Source organism: Palaemon carinicauda, chromosome 22 (assembly GCF_036898095.1).
Source record: "Palaemon carinicauda isolate YSFRI2023 chromosome 22, ASM3689809v2, whole genome shotgun sequence".
NCBI classification, from domain to species: Eukaryota; Metazoa; Arthropoda; class Malacostraca; order Decapoda; family Palaemonidae; genus Palaemon; species Palaemon carinicauda.
Window position 1 is genome coordinate 324,389 of NC_090746.1, and position 18,697 is coordinate 343,085.

An 18,697-nucleotide genomic window follows, 5' to 3' on the forward strand; every position below is an offset into this window, starting at 1 on the left:
TTTGAAAAAACTAGACATTGATATAGTGTTTAAATATAATTGTACATTAAAAAAACATGTTAATTAAGAATAGTTCTGAAAATTATAATAATGTAATATATAGCATTACTTGTTCAGAGTGTAACTTATTCTATGTCGGCCAAACATCCAAAAGAATCCCAGTCAGATTAAAACAGCATCAGGTGGCCGTCTCCAAGGGTTCTCTTAATAATGCCTTGGGGAGCTAGGACAATTCGCCGTAAACAAATTTGCCGTAGGACATTTGATTGTAAGACTTTTCGCCGTAAGAAAACTTGCCGTATGGATATTTTGCTGCAAGGACATTTCGCCGTAAAATGTATATTTTAGTTTTTAGCTTATTTTTTGTAGAAATCAATGTAACTATATTCATATAGTTATCTTCAAGTATATTTATCACTTTTCATTGATTTTCATGTATTCATTAAATTATTTAAAAAGTTTTCTAAAAAATATTCAAAGCTAAAAATCATGTACGATTATAGCAATTGCTCGTAAATAATGTTGTTTTGCATTTTGATCATGACCTCTGACAATAATTAGTATGTGCTTATAAACATTTTTTTATTGTTTCTTGACTGCTGGTTCACCTCTTTCTGCATCGATTATCTCCTTTTTAGAAAGATATTCTTCATTTTTCAATACATTGATGAGATTCCATAAATTTGGATGCGTATTGGTGACAGATGCTTGAAGCGCATTATGGAATCCTTCTACTCCATTGTTGGTATTAGCCAACTGATCTATGGTTCTTTGATAAACATTCCAAAGTTCGATAGGAAAAGTTGGAGAAATTCTACGACGACGAGGTCCCCTCCCTCTCTCTCCCCCAATGTAATGAGTTTCATAATATGCAACTAGTTCTTGTGGTAAGTCATCGTCATCAACGAACTCTATAAATGCACCAATGATGTCTGAAGGCGGTATGAATGCAAGTGCCATAAGGCACTTTACTTTTGTATTAAAAGCACAGTCACTTTGATATCGAACCTTAAGCCCCGTATCTGTCACTTTTCTGTAAACATTCTTACAGAAATGAAAATAACAGCCTGTTACATTTTCAGAAGGGAAAATGTTAGAAAAAGAATTAAAATACTAGCTGGTTCGAAATCAATCATTAGATTTTCAGGTTCTAGGGACTCGATAGTAAATCTTTAACCTTTTAAAAAACGTATTGTAAGATTCCTTAGTCTTATTCGGAAGGAGATCGTAAACTCGTGGGATGCATGCATGTCCTATGTTGACATGTAGAGTATGTAACTGATAGACGATTTGAGGACAAACCTTAAATGTTTCATCTCATGCCCAATTTGTATGTCTTTCTAGATCGTGTAACCCTGCAATCGTACCAAAGATCAACATTCTGTTTTCATCTTCCATTCCACTATCATAAAGTAAAAATCTTTCTCCGTTCTGTAAACACGCAAATTCTTCGGGAATTACATAACACATTTCCATTAAAATAAAGTAAAAAATATGGTAAACTACCGAATTTGTAATGACCTCATTTAAACATTTAAAAACGGGTGTCAAAATTCATAACGACCCTACTCTCTCTCTCTCTCTCTCTCTCTCTCTCTCTCTCTCTCTCTCTCTCTCTCTCTCTCTCTCTCTCTCTCTCTCTCTCTCTCATTCTTTTTTTTTAATCTATACATGACAAAGCATATACATTTTACGGCGAAATGTCCTTGCGGCAAAATGTCCGTACGGCAATTTTTCTTACGGCAAAATGTCTTACAATCAATTGTCCTACGGCAAATTTGTTTACGGCAAATTGTCCGGTCTCCATGCCTTGGCCTCCCACTGGTTAGAGTCAAGTCACAGAATTGGTTGGTCAAAGGCGGAAAAAGTAATCCATGTAAATGACTATTTCCAAAGGAATATTGTTGAATCATTTTTAATCTCCTGTACTTAAGGTAGAAATTTTAATCTAAGCCCAGGTTTGTTTTCCGTTAATCCAGTATTATCCTTTTATCTAAAATCTGACTTCTCCAGAATTATTAAGAAACTGACAGCTGTTGGATCCCCTTCTCCTGTATAAATACAATTTCTTTGTTTATGTATTCTCTCTCGGGAAAGGCCCGTGCCAACAAGAAGAGTTGGCTGTAATACACTACAAGTTTGAGTTGAGTTTGATAATGTCCTGAGTGGATGAAAGTACTATTAATTTTTCCTTTCGTGGCTATGATACATTATATATTCATCACGTGTCAGCTTTCGTGATTTCTACACACACACACACACACACACACACATATATATATATATATATATATATATATATATATATATATATATATATATATATGATTTTGTATATATATATACATACCCGTATGTATAAGTATGTGTGTTTGTGTGTATGTGTGTATGAGTAAGGAAATAAATACAACCCATTACCGTTTTGTAGTTAGTAGTAGGTTGGCCAGGGCACCAGCCATCCGTTGAGATGCTACCGCGAGAGAGTTATGGGGTTCTTTGACTGGTCAGCCAGTACTACCTTGGATCCTTCTCTCTACTTACGGTTCATTTTCCCGTTGTCTACACATACACAGAATAGTCTGGCCTATTCATTACATATTCTCTTCTGTTTTCATACACCTGACAACACTGAGATTACCGAACAATTTTTCTGCACCCAAAGGGTTAACTACAGCACTATAATTGTTCAGTGGCTACTTTTCTCTTGGTAAGGGTAGAAGAGACTCTTTAGTCAGGGTAAGAAACTCTTCTAGGAGAGGGACACTCCAAAATCAAACCATTGTTCTCTAGCCTTGGGTAGTACCATAGTCTCTGTACCATGGTCTTCCACTGTCTTGAGTTAGAGTTCTCTTGCTTGAGGGTACACCCAGGCACACTATTTTATCGTATTTCTTTTCCTTCTGTTTTGTTTAATCTTTTTTATAGTTTATTTAAGAAATATTTGTATTATTGTTGTTACTGTTCTTAAAATATTTGGTTTTTCTTTGTTTTCTTTCCTCACTGGGCTATTTTCCCTGTTGGAGCCCGTGTGCTTATGGCATCCTGCTTTTCCAACTAGGGCTGTAGTTTAATAAGTTATAATAAAAATAATAATAATAATAATAATAATAATAATAATAATAATAATAATATTACACGAAGGGTAAAACTTAGGAGGAAGTTTCGTATATTGCCTTTGCTGTGATATGTATCACGTGCAATCACTGAATGTCGTCAAGACATCTTAAATTCTATCACCAAGATCCCTAGTGGTCACAAAAAAACTATAACTAAATACTATTATTGTCGTTGTAAGGAAGAGGAAAAAGTAATTCTATGGTAATGCTATTCATAACCTATGCCAAATATGTAGGATGTATTTGTAAATAACAATATATATTATTTTATAACAGTCAGTTTTACTTGAAGTAAAAACTTCAAAATATGCTCTGACTGTTTATCATATGAACATACATACAGGGATTGTACAGAAATACAAATAAATGCGTCAACTGCAACCAATAATATGGAATTTTAGAAGCAAAAGTCCCAGTGAGGAAAGGTCTGATTAGAAATAAAATGCAAGAGATACAGACGATCAGAGATGCAACATTCACCACAAACTGTAGTGTAAGTTACGCCAAAGTAACAGCTACCAATGCAGAGAATTGTCAGAATGGAAATCGCCATCTAAACAGTTTACAAGATGACATAAGAATTGCGACAATAACAAATAGAGCAATAAGACTAGATGCAGCTTCAATGAAGGTACTACCCCTCAATAATACAGAGCATATTAACACAACAAATTCCCAGCAATGCATTTCTCTGAAGAAACAATAAACGAGGTGGAAAACACCATGCAGATGAATAAAAGACAGCATAAACATAAAAGGAGAGCGAGGATAATGCAGCATTTCACACAAGACGAAGAAAGTCTAAGAGAAAAATCAGCAGACGACGCATGAGATGAAGTCTTCGTGCCCGGAAATGAACCTAATTCCGACTCAAATTCACCAATTCCTCCATCAAGAGATACAAGTATTGTTCGACAAACACAGTCTCAATCAATACGAGAAATGCAAGCCTCTTTACAAAGCCCCAAGGTCTCCAATCTTGCAAAATCCGCAAGGATGATCCTCAGCAACAAAAAATACTACGCCGGTAGCCAAGGATACTGGAAAGCAAAAAGTAAAAGAAAAATAAGCAATTATAGTAAAATAACTGTAATACCATAACAAGAAAAATAAGTAATTCTATATAAATAAAATTGTGATTAAGCCAATCTTTCCATTACTCTTACTAATACTTAATTTCTCAAAATACTCCCTACTAAGGTTAGTCAGCTAACTGTCCTCACCCTTCTTTCACTCACCTTTCATATCAGCTAAAAAGCAATAAAAAAAAGTTTAAAGAAATATCAGTACATCGAAGTAGTTAAAAGTGACACCACAAAGTGCCTAATTTCCTCTTGCATTCGTTCGAAAAGGGCCAGCTGACATAGAGCGTTTAACAAAAGAGAAACTGCGAAGTGAAGTAAAAATGAGTTAGGTCTCTTTCCGATAGAACTGTACACTGTAACGATTGACCCTGGGTATTAACTGCCATTTTGATTGGTGGCGGAGCTCCCCCCCCCCCAAAAAAAAAAAGTAATAACGATTTTATCTCCCATTCTACTCGATATACATTTCTCCGCAATTTTTCCTCCACTTTTCGTCCCTTAATCATACCGTCCGGAAATGAGCGCTCTTCAATAACTGATAATTGGTTAGTTCGTGAGCAACGCAATGAGTTTTTCTTCTTGGTCTACTTAGTAACCCATGCATTGTTTTTCTCTCTTCATATTCTCAATGGGCGTAATTAATTTTTACTGAGTCTTCTTAGTAATGAATGTGAAAAGTTTTATTTTTTATTTTTTTTTTTATTTTTTTTTTTTTTTTTTTTTTAGCAGAGGAGAGAAATTTTACCTTTCTTTGTCTTCTTACTGATGAAAGTAATGATTTTTTTTCTTCATCTCTAATACTGAACTTATATTACGTTCAGGCTGTGAAACAATTTATACAAAATAATGATGGAAGGAATACGAGTTTCTTAGAGAAACATATCATCTTATGTAATCGATCGTATTGAGAGATATGACACTTTATCTTAAGTTTCTAGTATTTTCTCAGCCAAAATGCTTGGTGGTTTAAACTTCTAAAGTTTTTTTGATTAATTAAGAATATTTTGTAAACAACGTTCTATTTTTCATTCTTCCCTCTTCATAAGGCCATTATATTTTTGCTTTCTGATATGAAAATCAACCATATCGTGATATAAAAACTTTTTTTCATATTTCCTTATTTTACATATTATTCTTTTACAGATTCAATGCTTTTATAATGCCTATCCAAAACAATATTTCTATAATGCCTGCTACAAATACTTTTATTTTTTTTCATGAAATTTCATATTTCTAGATGGCAAATTCCTTTTTGATATACCTGTTACAATTCCTTATTTTTTTCATGAAGATTCACATTTTCCTCCCAGAAATTAAATGTTTTTAGGATATCTCCTGTTGCAAATATTTTTATTCTTTTCATGAAATTGCATATTTCGTTTTCTCAAATTCAATACCTTCATATATATATATATATATATGTATATATATATATATATATATATATATATATATATATATATATATATATGTATATATATATCTATATATTTATATATATATATATATATATATATATATATATAAATATAAATATATATATATATATATATATATATATATATGTATGTATGTATATATATATATATATATATATATATATATATATATATATATATATATATATATATATATATATACATGCAGATATATGTATGTATATATTATATATATATATATATATATATATATATACATGCAGATATATGTATGTATATATATATATATATATATATATATATATATATATATATACATATATATATATATATATATATATATATATATATATAATTTTGGCTTGAAATTGCACATTTTCTTTGAAAATTTTAGTATTTTTATCATGCCTCCTGTTACAAATACTTTTTATTCTTACCATGAAATTAGCCATTTTCTTTTGAAAAAAATATTAATTTTATTATGGCCGGCATAGATACATATACAATATACTGTAATGGCATGAAACTGCATATAATCTTGAAAAAAAATTAATATTCTAATTTTGAGTGTTATGTATACTCTTATTCATACTGAAATTGAATAATTTAATTTGACAATTTCACTGTTTTTATGATACCTGTTACAGATACTTTTATTCCCTCGTGAAACTGCTCTTTAATCAATTCATCTCTGAGTAAAGCTAATCGAAATTGATTAAATTACCTTAGTTTCTTTAGTGATTCATCAATAATTGATTATTCATATCTGTTTTCACATTGAATATAATATGTTAATTTTAATCGTTCTTTATCACCACTTTTCATTTATTCCCAGTTCCCCTTTCCTTTAATTCTGTTTTTGTTTTATTATTATTTATTTTTCTTTTAATTTCAAGTCCCTTAACTTACTCTTCCATATTATTATCATTATTATCATTACTATTATTATCATTATTATTATTATTAGTAGTAGTAGTAGTGGTAGTAATAATATAATTTTTTTCTACAATTACAATCATTCTTTTATCTCATTTCATATATCCTTTGACTTTTTCATCCATATTTGTTTCACCATATTTTATTTCTCCTTAGCTCGTGTTCATTCCTCTTCTTTATCTATTCATTTTATCTCCGACACACCTTTTCCTACATTTTAATAATTCTCCATCACAACATCTTCTCTACAATAATCATACATCATAACCTCTATCACCTCTTTCACATGGACTTGTTATCCTACATTCTGCTATTCTCATCATCGTAACCTCTATCGTTCTTGCTTACCTATTCCCCTCTCCTTTATTACTAATTTTACTCCATCTTTTATCAGGCTTGGCCATTCTTTCCTTGACTCTGCTACATAGACGAAGCAGTGGCGTTGTATTCTGGGCTCCGTTCAATTTGCAGTTTTCCTTTCCACTCTAATTTGCTGGAGGAGTCTCAGTGCCTCTTTAGACTTCTCATAGACCCTCGTGAGTAACGTACAATCTCCCTCAGATCTAATTTTTCCGAGATCACTTCAGTAAAGTGGCTGGGATATATATACATATATATACTAGTGCACGCGACCTGTTAAAAATGATAGATACATATCTAGGTAGATATGCACACACACACGCACATGCACCTTATTTGACCAGAGCCTGACTACACCCTCTTCCTCTGCACCCTGCAGGAGGGACCGAGAGATTTGAACATGGCCGAAAAGAAATTCGTATGCATATATGTATGTACGTATTTATACACACACACACACACACATATATATATATATATATATATCATATACACATACATACATATATATGTATATATATACACATATATATAATATATATATGTATATATATAATATATATATATATATATATATATATATATATATACATATATATATATATAATATATATGTATATATATATATATATATATTATATATATATATATATATATATATATATATATATATATATATAAATATATATATATATATATATATATATATATATATATATATATATATATATATATATATATGTGTGTGTGTGTGTGTGTGTGTGTGTGTGTGTGTACAGCAACATGAGTTTAGTTTAGTTAAGCAATACAAAACAGGTACTCCCAGCTACATGATGAAATAGAAGCAGTTAAAGAAGGAATAGATAGTAATTCAACAAAATATGTATAGGAATCAGCATAAGAGATCAGTGGAAATAGAAAAGTTCCTAAACAATATCAAGGAAAATTATAAGAAAAGACCAAAAGCCTAATAGAGAGAAGATTGCAAATGAGGGTAAAATCCAAGAGAGATGAAATAGAATTCGCAGAACTATTCAAATCAATAAACAAACTAAAAACCTAAGACATTCGTAAACACAATGAGACAAAAATAAAGAAGGCGCTAAGGAAAGGAAGAAACATCCAATTGAATAAAAGAAGACTTGGAACAGGGCACCAACAGATGCTTACCTTAAAGGATGAAAATTGCAGAGGATTTCTACACTGCTCTAAAATAGTGACATAAGAGATAACTTTGCCAATATAAATAATGAAATACCTGGTCCAGTACCAAACGTAACAGTAGATGTAAAGAAAACATTGAAAGGCATAAAAAGAGCCAAAGAACGAGGAGAAGATGGACTCACAATTGATCTAATAATAGATGGAGTACATATCATTGCAGTAAAATTCGCTGAACTATATAAAAAAATATCTGAAAGAATGTTCTATAATTACGGCTTGAAAAGACGGAATTATCTTACTAATTCATAGAAAGGAGACAAAAGATTCGAAAAATTACCACCCAATAAGTGTTTTCTCCATAACATAAAAAAGATTTACAAAAATCATATTAAGCCGAATAGAAACACATCTAGAATTCAATAAACCAAAAGAGCAAGCAGGATTTAGAAGTGGGTATTAAATAACTGACCATATCCATGTAATTGACCAGCTAATGAAATAATCAATAGAGTATGACAAACCACTATGTATGGTATTTATAGACTAAGAGAAATCTTTTGATTCGTGAATACTTCAGCAGTAATGAAAGCCCTTGAAAACTAGGAATAAATGAATTTTATGTTAGAACCCTTGGAGATATCTGTGTAGGAAGTATAGCAATCCTAAAACTACATAAAGATAGTCAGAAATTCCCAGTTGAGAAAGGAGCTAGATCGGGGAACCGCATCTCTCTTTAATTATTCACAGCACGTCTAGAAGAAGAGGGGAGGTTTTAAGAATTTAGGTTGGGAAACTGTAGAAGTTTATATTATTGCGGAACACTTTAACCATATAAGATTTACAGATGGCATAGTTCTATTCAGTGGATCATAGAATGAATTGCACGAGGCGATAAGAACTTTGAATAGATAAAACAGAAATGTAGGACTGAGAGTGGATATGAGTTAAAATGAATTAATGTTTAATGAAAATGCAGAGACAAAAATGTGTTATGAATGATCCTCCAGACTTGAGATTGTAAATGAATATGTATACTTGAGGAAAACAGTAAGGGTTTCCCCGGAACGTGAGACCGAATTTGAAGAGATTAGCGTGGGATGGAGAACTTTTGGGAAATGAAATGAGATCATGATAAGTAAAATGCTACTTTCTCTAAAAAGAAAAGAATTTAATCAGATGGTCCGCTATTATCAATTGATGAATCAGAAACGTGTAGACTTACAAAAGCCTTAGAACATACGTTAGTTATAAGTCAAAGAGCAATGGAAAGAATGATGATAGGAATAACAATAAGCGACAGAAAAAGAGCAGCATGGGTACGAGAGCAAACTAAAGTAGAGGATATTCTAAAATAATGCTAAAAAGGAAAGAAAAAAGAAATGGACATGGGCTGGACTTATAATGATAATGACAGATAATATATGGATACTAAGAATAAATGAATGGTTCGCCGAGATTACAAAAAAGGCAATGGACTAATTACTGTTATTACTGATGATGATGATGATACAAGAACAACTTTATATATATATATATATATATATATATATATATATATATATATATATATATATATGTATATATATACACATACATATATATATATATATATATATGTATGTATATATATACATATAAATATATATATATAAATATATATATATATATATATATATATATATATATATATAAAGCCTACATATATATATATATATATATATATATATATATATATATATATATATATATGTATATATATACACATACATATATATATATATATATATGTATGTATATATATACATATAAATATATATATATAAATATATATATATATATATATATATATATATAAAGCCTACATATATATATATATATATATATATATATATATATATATATATATATATGTATATATATGCATATATATATATATATATATATATATATATTTATATATGTATATATATATATATATATATATATATATATATATATATATATATATATATATAAATACAACGAGAAACAGAGAATATAGTTTTCATTATGAGTTTCCTATGATCTTCTTCAATGTATATCAGCTTTGAGCGCAGCTGATAATTTATACCTCAGCACCAGGCATGTATCAAAGAAAGCGATTATTTACCACCATTCAACACAAAATACGTTTCCTCAAATCATTTTGAGGAATGAAAGCAAACTACATTCATATACATTTTTTCTATCTTTTCCATTCAGCCATAACTTCATGTTTATTTCATGTTTATTATCAGCATCAAAAAGTGTAGGGTGAAAGCTTCATAACTGAGGCTGATGAGAAGTTTTATATTAACATAGATGATTTTGAGAAAGTAGAAATAAAGGGAAAGATGCAGAAATGAGCCATTAATCAAAAGATATCATAGAGATATAAAGAGAATATAATACACTTAACTGAACGATCATGCTGACCAGGAATAAGTATTTAGCATTGAATAGGTTTGTTCATCTTTATGAAAACAAAAAGGCAAGGGGTCGTGTCTTGTCATAAAACATCAAGTGGGTGGAACATATTCCGCAGACAAGTGCCAGGATACAAGATTCTAGTATTCTATGTCTATACAATGTCAGAGAAAATGGTGAGACAGAAATAACAGTAGAAATTTGGAAGAAGAGTTTTTGACCAAAAAGAGTCACAAGGAAAAGATTTGAGATACACTTGTGGTTTTGAAGGTGTATTGGTAACAGAAAGAGAAGATTAATATATGATCAGAGTTGATGGTTTGGGAAAGGTGATGTTCATACTGTATAGAAGACGGAAATTTAGATGTGTAAAAAGCAGCAATATCTATCTATCTATCTATCTGTCTATCTATCTATCTATCTATCTATCTTTAAGATATGCTGGGTACCTTAATTTTTTCATTAAAACCTAAATTTTTTAAAATGTAATTCTGAGTGAACTATTACACTTAATACAGCCTTTTATTTAGAATCTATAAATGTTGTAATATTCTGATAACGAGTCTCCCTTAATCACTGATACTTATTTTTCTCTTTGAAACATGGATGGATAGTAAAAATTGAATAAAGATCAGTCCCATACTCCACCGCTTACTGATCACACTGCCATAAAAATACTCAGAACAATTGTTTCATTAGCAAAGGGCTTTAATCTATTCAAGATCTTCCCTATATATTCCCAACTTTTATTATAACAATCATTTCTCATTACCTTTCCCTTTACACGTAACTCCTACTTTGACGAATAAGTAATTTTCCAATCTAGATACGTATTGATGCGGAAGTTAATTTATTTTATTCAATGTATGATCAAATGGCTGCAATTAACTCCCTGAAATGACCTGAGGAAGGCTGACACTTGCTACCTCGTTTCCTTGCGATAACGTAATCGTTTGCCATTAATCATTTATGATTGATAGCATCTCCATGTAAACTGTATATTGTATATATTATATATATAATATATATTGAATAAGTTTATCTCTCTCTCTCTCTCTCTCTCTCTCTCTCTCTCTCTCTCTCTCTCTCTCTCTCTCTCTCTCTCTCTCCTATAGCCTTGTAATTTTCAAAATCACTATAGTAAATTACACAAGAATACTTTCTAATAATATTCCCATTTCATTTCCTCTCGCTCCTCCTCTGCATAAGTAATGAGAATATGGTTCATCAAGGCTATTAAAGAAAAGAGACCAGTTAAAAACTCTGAAGGCATAATTTTTCATTCAACGTTTGGAATGAGACTTCTGTGCATATTCTATTCCTCTTTATTTGAGTCGTCTTTTTTCCCCCAAATTGTTCAGAATTTAATCCTTTCCCAAAAATTTCGTCTCTTTTTTGGTGCCTTTAGTCATTTTCTCTCCCTCTTCTTTGCTGCTATTTCTTTTTATTTTTCTTCCTCCTCCTTTGGCTTAATTCAGTATTTTACTTCTCCACAAAAAAAAAGTAATATAAAGACATCTGAGAGACTTAGAATAGTAAGGCTTTCGAGAAGACTCAGAAGACTCTTGTTTTCTAAGTGCTCCGATAATGTGGATTTGGCAATTAACACGGAATGCGTTGTGTGATACTCTAAATGACTAAGAATATATACGACAAACAGATCATGTAGTTTCTGTAATGCGTAGGGATCACCTGTGTGATAAAACCAGAAAAATAGCCTTGGAAATATTGTGTAATAATTTCTTTTGACTTATGAGGTAAACCTTTTCTATATTTCTGAAATACTGAAATTATATAAAAGTATTTCTCCCGATTTATGAAGTTCAAAGTATATTCAGTTTTGAAATGTTAATCTCTGGAATGAATTCAATGAAAGACACCGAACTCTATGAATTTTACTCCATGAAAAGATACGAATGTGTGAATAATGAATTTTAATTACTTCCCCTGCCTACCAATATATAGAAAATCATATATAAACAAGGGAATGATTAAAGTAATAACTGAAGTAACGGAAAATAAACACATCGGGAGATAATCCGATTCTCTCCTCAATTATCAAAACATTGCTCAATAAAAATTGCCTTTGCATTTTTTCTTTATTAACCACCTCCCCCCCCCCTCTCTCTCTCTCTCTCTCTCTCTCTCTCTCTCTCTCTCTCTCTCTCTCTCTCTCTCTCTCTCTCTCTCTCTCTCTCTCTCATTTAATCCAAAGCTACTACTGCAAATTGTAACCTGTAGACCCGTAAAACCGGAGGCACTGGAGTCTTCCTTCAAGTTATGAAATATGAAGGATGAAAAATATTGTTCTTGAAAACGTAGCCACCCGTTGAGATAATACCGCTAGAGAGTTATTGAATCCTTTTATTGGTCAGACAGTACCACATTGGATCCTTCTCTCTGGTTACGGTTCACTTTCCCTTTGCCTACACATACTCCGAATAGTCTGGCCCATTCTTTATAGATTCTCCTATGTCCTTATACACTTGACAACACTGAGATTACCAAGCAATTTTTCTCTCAAGGGATTAACTACTGCACTGTAATTGTTCAGTGGCTACTTTCCTCTTGGCAAGGGTAGAAGAGACTCTTTAACTATGGTAAGCAGCTCTTTTAGGAGAAGGAAACACCCAAATCTAACCATTGTTCTTTAGGCTTGGGTAGTGCCATAGTCTCTGTACCATGGTCTTTCACTGCCTTGGGCTAGAGTTCTCTTGCTTGAGTGTACACTCGGACACAATATTCTATCTATTTATCTTCCTCTTACTTTGTTAAAGATTTTACAGTTTATATTTTTGAATATTTATTTTAATATTGTTACTCATCTTCAAATATTTTATTTTAATTACTTCTCTTATTTCCTGGTTTCCTTTCCTCACTGGGCTATTTTCCCTGTTGGAACCTCTGGGCTTATATCATCCTGCTTTTCCATCTAGGGTTGCAGCTTGGCAAGGAATAATAACCATTATAATAACATGTTATCATTGCAGCGCAGCTGATTGTTTGATTACTTTATGAAACCTGGTTTCGCACTGATCATGGTCATCGAAGATCCCTTACATGACAATTGATTATTCATATATATATATATATATATATATATATATATATATATATATATATATGTATGTATATATATGCATATATATATGTGTGTGTATATATATATATATATATATATATATATATATATATATATATATATATATATATATGTATATATATATGTATATATATGTGTGTATATATATATATGTATATATATATATATATATATATATATATATTATATGTGTGTATATATATCTATATATATATATATATATATATATATACATATATACATGTATATATATACATATATATATGTATATATATATATATACATTTATATATATGTATATATATAAATATATATATATATATATATATATATATATATATATATATATATATATACTGTATATGTATATATATACATATATATATATATATATATATATATATATGTATATATATATATATATATATATATATACATATATATATATATATATATATATATATATATATATATATATATATATATATATATATATATTTACTATTGTGTATAGCATAAGTGAATCTCCCTGTTCTGGACAAACAGGAAACTCCTGCATATTTATTTCAACATATACTCTTCGTTTTGCCTCCCTATTTAATGAACCCTTTTCTCGCTTCCCGCAGGTCGACCAGTGGAGTGGCCCCCTCGGTCCGAACTGACCAAGAGCCAAGAGGATCTCGATCAGGTACAAAGACCTCCCTCCGGTGACCCGGCACCGCCCCCAGTGCCGCCCAGGCCAGCTAACTATCCGCAGGTGACGCGCTGCTTCTGCTGCTGCTTTCTCTTGCTGTCTCTTATGCCATGTGCGCTGTCTCTCGGAGCACATTCCATTCTTCTACAGTCAGGGGATTAAAAAAATACTTTTCTCCTGAAATTTGGTCAAATTGTGCGCAATGCATTGCGAAGGACCAAACAACATATACAAAATTCCTATATATGGCAATTTGCAAGCAAAAGTGTTTTCTTAGATAAATCTAATATTGGTTATCTTAAATGCAAAAAAAGAAAAAAAAATACGGTATTTTCAGGCATCTAATCACCAATTTATGATTGGAACTGCAATAGATCGCTATTTTATTGCAATTTAACAACGATGAGTCATTTCTTGAAGGGGACCAATGATATCTTGAGGATGATCGAATAAGTCAGTTCAAATGGAATGGGAAGTAAGCCAGATCCTCAGGGTCATTAAATAAGCCATTTGGCGGTTCTGTTTTTTCGGGTGATGATACCATGCGGTAATTTTGATGGATAAAATGATGATTAAATTCTTTAGGAAATGACGAATCATTATAAGGGAACGATAAAATAATCAACCAGATTAGCAGAATCTGCAGCATAGTTAACAGCCGAGGCAGTTTCCATAAAAGTTGACACGTGTTAGTTTCAGGTTTTTTGGAATGGTCAGTAATCTCTCAAGATAATCAAGTAATAAGTTATTTCTTCTAAGTTATTACTAATTAAATGATAAAATAATTGTTAATGATAGTTGATAGAATCTTCAATCATGTCTCAAAGGGTGGCAGGGGAAAATTATCAAAAAATCATAAAATGGAACCAGTTCTGAGAAGTAATGAATGAGCAGACATTTGTTATTTACGATATTATTATTGTTATTATTAGCTAAGCTACAACCCTAGCTCGAAAAGCAGGGTGCTACAAGCTCACGGGAAAAATACCCCAATGAGGAAGTAAAATAAGGGAGTAAATCAACTATCTCAAATTGAAGAATAAAGAATTTAAAAAAGATAAGATTAGTCAATACGGTGGAGCCGGAACACAGCAGAGGGAGTATCATCTGTGGTGATTTAAATTTTTGGGTTGGCATCAAGGATTTTGTGTTGTTACGGCGGAGAAAAAGATGAATGCTTTAGCTTTCACAATAATCAATATATATATATATATATATATATGTATATATATATATATATATATATATATATATATATATATATATATATATATATATATATATATATATATATATTATTTTTCGCTAAACTGGAAAATTTCTGTATAATTTTTCGGTGGTTAATATATGGATAAGTAGATTAGTGTACGCTTAAAAAGTCAAAGGAATGGAATAATCGAAGATAATTTTTTATTTTTTTATTTTCATTTTGCTACTACAGGTACATGGCATAACGAGCTAACTGATTGGAGCTTTAAGGGACAGGTAGCAATAACTTGCTTTTTTTTCCAATAATATGTAGCCAGTTAATAATGCTTGCTTGCGGTGTCGACAGCTTTGTCCATAAAGCTAAGACTGTCAATATATCTTAATGCTTGCTCTTTCGCTTTCTTTCGTAAACTTTATAAAATCCTTTCTGCAAAGTAAATTTCTCTGGTAAAACTTAAATACTCTTTTTTTTCTGTATATAAACCAATCACTTTAAAAAGAGTTTGTTATTAACTGAACCATCATGGCCCAAATCAAGAAATTAGACGAACGTTTTCCAACAGGCAAAAATGGATCAAGTTCAAATGCAGCAACAACATCACCAGCAACAGATGGTTATGCAGCAACAGCAGCAGCTACAGCAACAGCAACAACGACAGCAAGTTTCTTCCTCAGTTCAAATGAAAACGGTTAAACAGGTACAGGAATACCAGACGTATGAACAACAGTTTTCCGGTGGGTCTCATGGATCTTACCAGTACCAACTCCCTCAACAACCACAATCCCTCCAGTACCAGACATCCCACCAGTCAGTGTCCTCTTCCAGCCAGCAACTTCCCCATGGCATGGAACACCAAGTGCCGATCCAGATGGCCCCTGCTGGAATGACCCAACAGCATCACCAGGGGCCGAGGCATGGCGTTCCCACGCCGTTTGCCGGCATGACATTCCCTCAGCAGAGTACTTCCCCTCATCAGTATGCCAGTCAGAATGTAGCTCCTCCCCAGCAATTCTCAAACCAGAACGCCACCCCTCCTCAACAATTCTTAAACCAGACTGCTAACCCTTCCCAGCAGTTCTCAAACCAGAATGCCAGCCCTCCCCAGCAAACCTTCCAAAATGCCGGCCCACCACCAGCAAACCACTACGCCGCCAGTCAGAATTCCATCCCTGCCCAGCCTGCCAGTCGGAATGCTACACCAACTTTACAGTCAGCCAGTCAAAAAGTGACTGAACCTGCTTATACTATTGGCACGACCCTAGATAACCCCGATGGATATACCACCGCTTACAACACAATCCGGGGAGAATGGCCACCCAAGGTAAAATAAAATACGTAAAACAAGTACTAAGAGTAATTCAATGGCTAAAACCGTATAAAGTTAAATTGTGAAATTTTCTTCTCTTTAGTACAGGGAATACAAGCACGCTAATTAAAACTTTTGGGGTGGGAGGTATGTTTGCACCTATGAAACAGGAATTTAATTTTGAATAACTGGATAAATTTTTTTTTTCAACACTCGTATAAAAAATATCATAATTTCTTACCAGAAAATGCTGCTAGTGAAAATTTCAGTCTCCTTAATCATATTTGGTGAATAAGAGTTTTGTTTAACTTTTTATTTGTTAGGAATCAGATACATCTGCGAAACTCACATAAAACCAATATATTTGATATATTCTCACTACAGGTAAACCATTTTACAATTTTCCATAAAAAGTATTTAACATAAATTTCTATAAAATTTGTTACATTGTGATAAGTTAAGAAGAAATAAAAATCACGGAGGCCTAAAGTACATAACAGATTGAGGCATAGAAAGATTAACGTTTGCAAGATGTCAATGCTTAAAATATAATGTTATTTTATAACACATTCATTATTGCGCATATCCAGACTTACGCATAAGCATATGCACATAGGTTTACTTTTAATTTATGCATAATCCTGCATCTAAGTACATACACATACATACACATACATACACACAAACACGCACACACATACATATATATATATATATATATATATATATATATATATATATATATATATATATATATATAAATAACTTTTATACTTACACACACTCACAGTTCTGTATGATTTATGTTTTCCTCTAGACATTCCTTTGATTTTCTCTCCAATTGCTAAGCTTTCTGTACATGAGACTATCTCTGACCAGGTAAGTTGCTTGCTCTGCTTGTTGCTAAGCTTTAGCTTAACATCCATGACTGCCATTATTCAGTAATTCTCTTCTTGAAATATTTGGTCTCCAATGTCTACTAACATCTTCCCACGGTTAATAACTATGATTTTGTTTCTTACGTATTTTTTCCTTTCGGTAATGGGTTCTGGGACAAAGGTAAGGTTTTGGTAAACAATCATTTTCAAAGGTAGTTTTGATATTATATGTAATTGTGACTATGAGTTCTGAGCGTAAAAAAATATTGATGTTTTCACTAACAGGTAAAATTACCTGATGATATCATATAGTTTCTGAAATTACTCCTAATTTTCAAAGAAATCAATTCTGAAAGTGAAAAAGACAACTTTATCCTTCCCGTAAGCAAGGGAACTTCTCGGCCTTTGAAGTGAAGATACTTGGATACCTGTGCTCTCTTTGCAACATCAATTCGTTAACCAAAAATATTACTGCATGCATTGGCAACAACGGCCGATGAAGCAAGTGACGCAGGTAACGGAGTGCAGGCTCTATATTCAGCGATGAGTTGCCAAGCTGCCAAGTTAGGAGAAAGACGTAGTGCGTCACTAGACAATTTTAACTAAAAAGAAAACGCCTATCTCTTTAGATTATCAAAAGAACGTACCCATTACTATGTTGCTTTCGAGTGGACATTATGTTATAAATACTTATTTTCATTTCCTTTTTGCCGATTATTATACTTTTTTGGGAAATATTATTCGTGTTCTTATATTCAATATTGTGAACTCGTTAAATTATACTCATTTCATAATAGTGGAGACGAAGTTCCCACAATAGGGTCCCGTGACCATTTTTTCCAGGATCAAGGTTTGAAGGTTGATTTTAGTCAATTTGAAAGTGCTAATTAAAATTAACTGGGGTGAACCTCGTGAAAAAGTGGGCTAATTTGACTAGAGGAGAAAACTCTAAAAGACCGCC

General features: G+C 31.7%; 1 protein-coding gene across 2 annotated transcripts in view; it reads left to right on the forward strand.

The window, feature by feature from the left end:
- Window positions 1-18,697, forward strand: part of LOC137616264 (nuclear transcription factor Y subunit beta-like) — a 59,927-nt gene that overhangs the window by 7,788 nt on the left and 33,442 nt on the right. The window contains exons 2-3 of one of the 2 annotated variants that reach the window (XM_068345883.1): window positions 14,275-14,336; window positions 16,115-16,873. In XM_068345883.1, coding sequence (XP_068201984.1) covers window positions 16,121-16,873 — 753 coding nt within the window. In that variant the 5' untranslated portion in view covers window positions 14,275-14,336; window positions 16,115-16,120. Of the gene's footprint in view, window positions 1-14,274; window positions 14,406-16,114; window positions 16,874-18,697 lie in introns of both variants that reach the window. The other variant, XM_068345882.1, reaches the window with a different exon arrangement.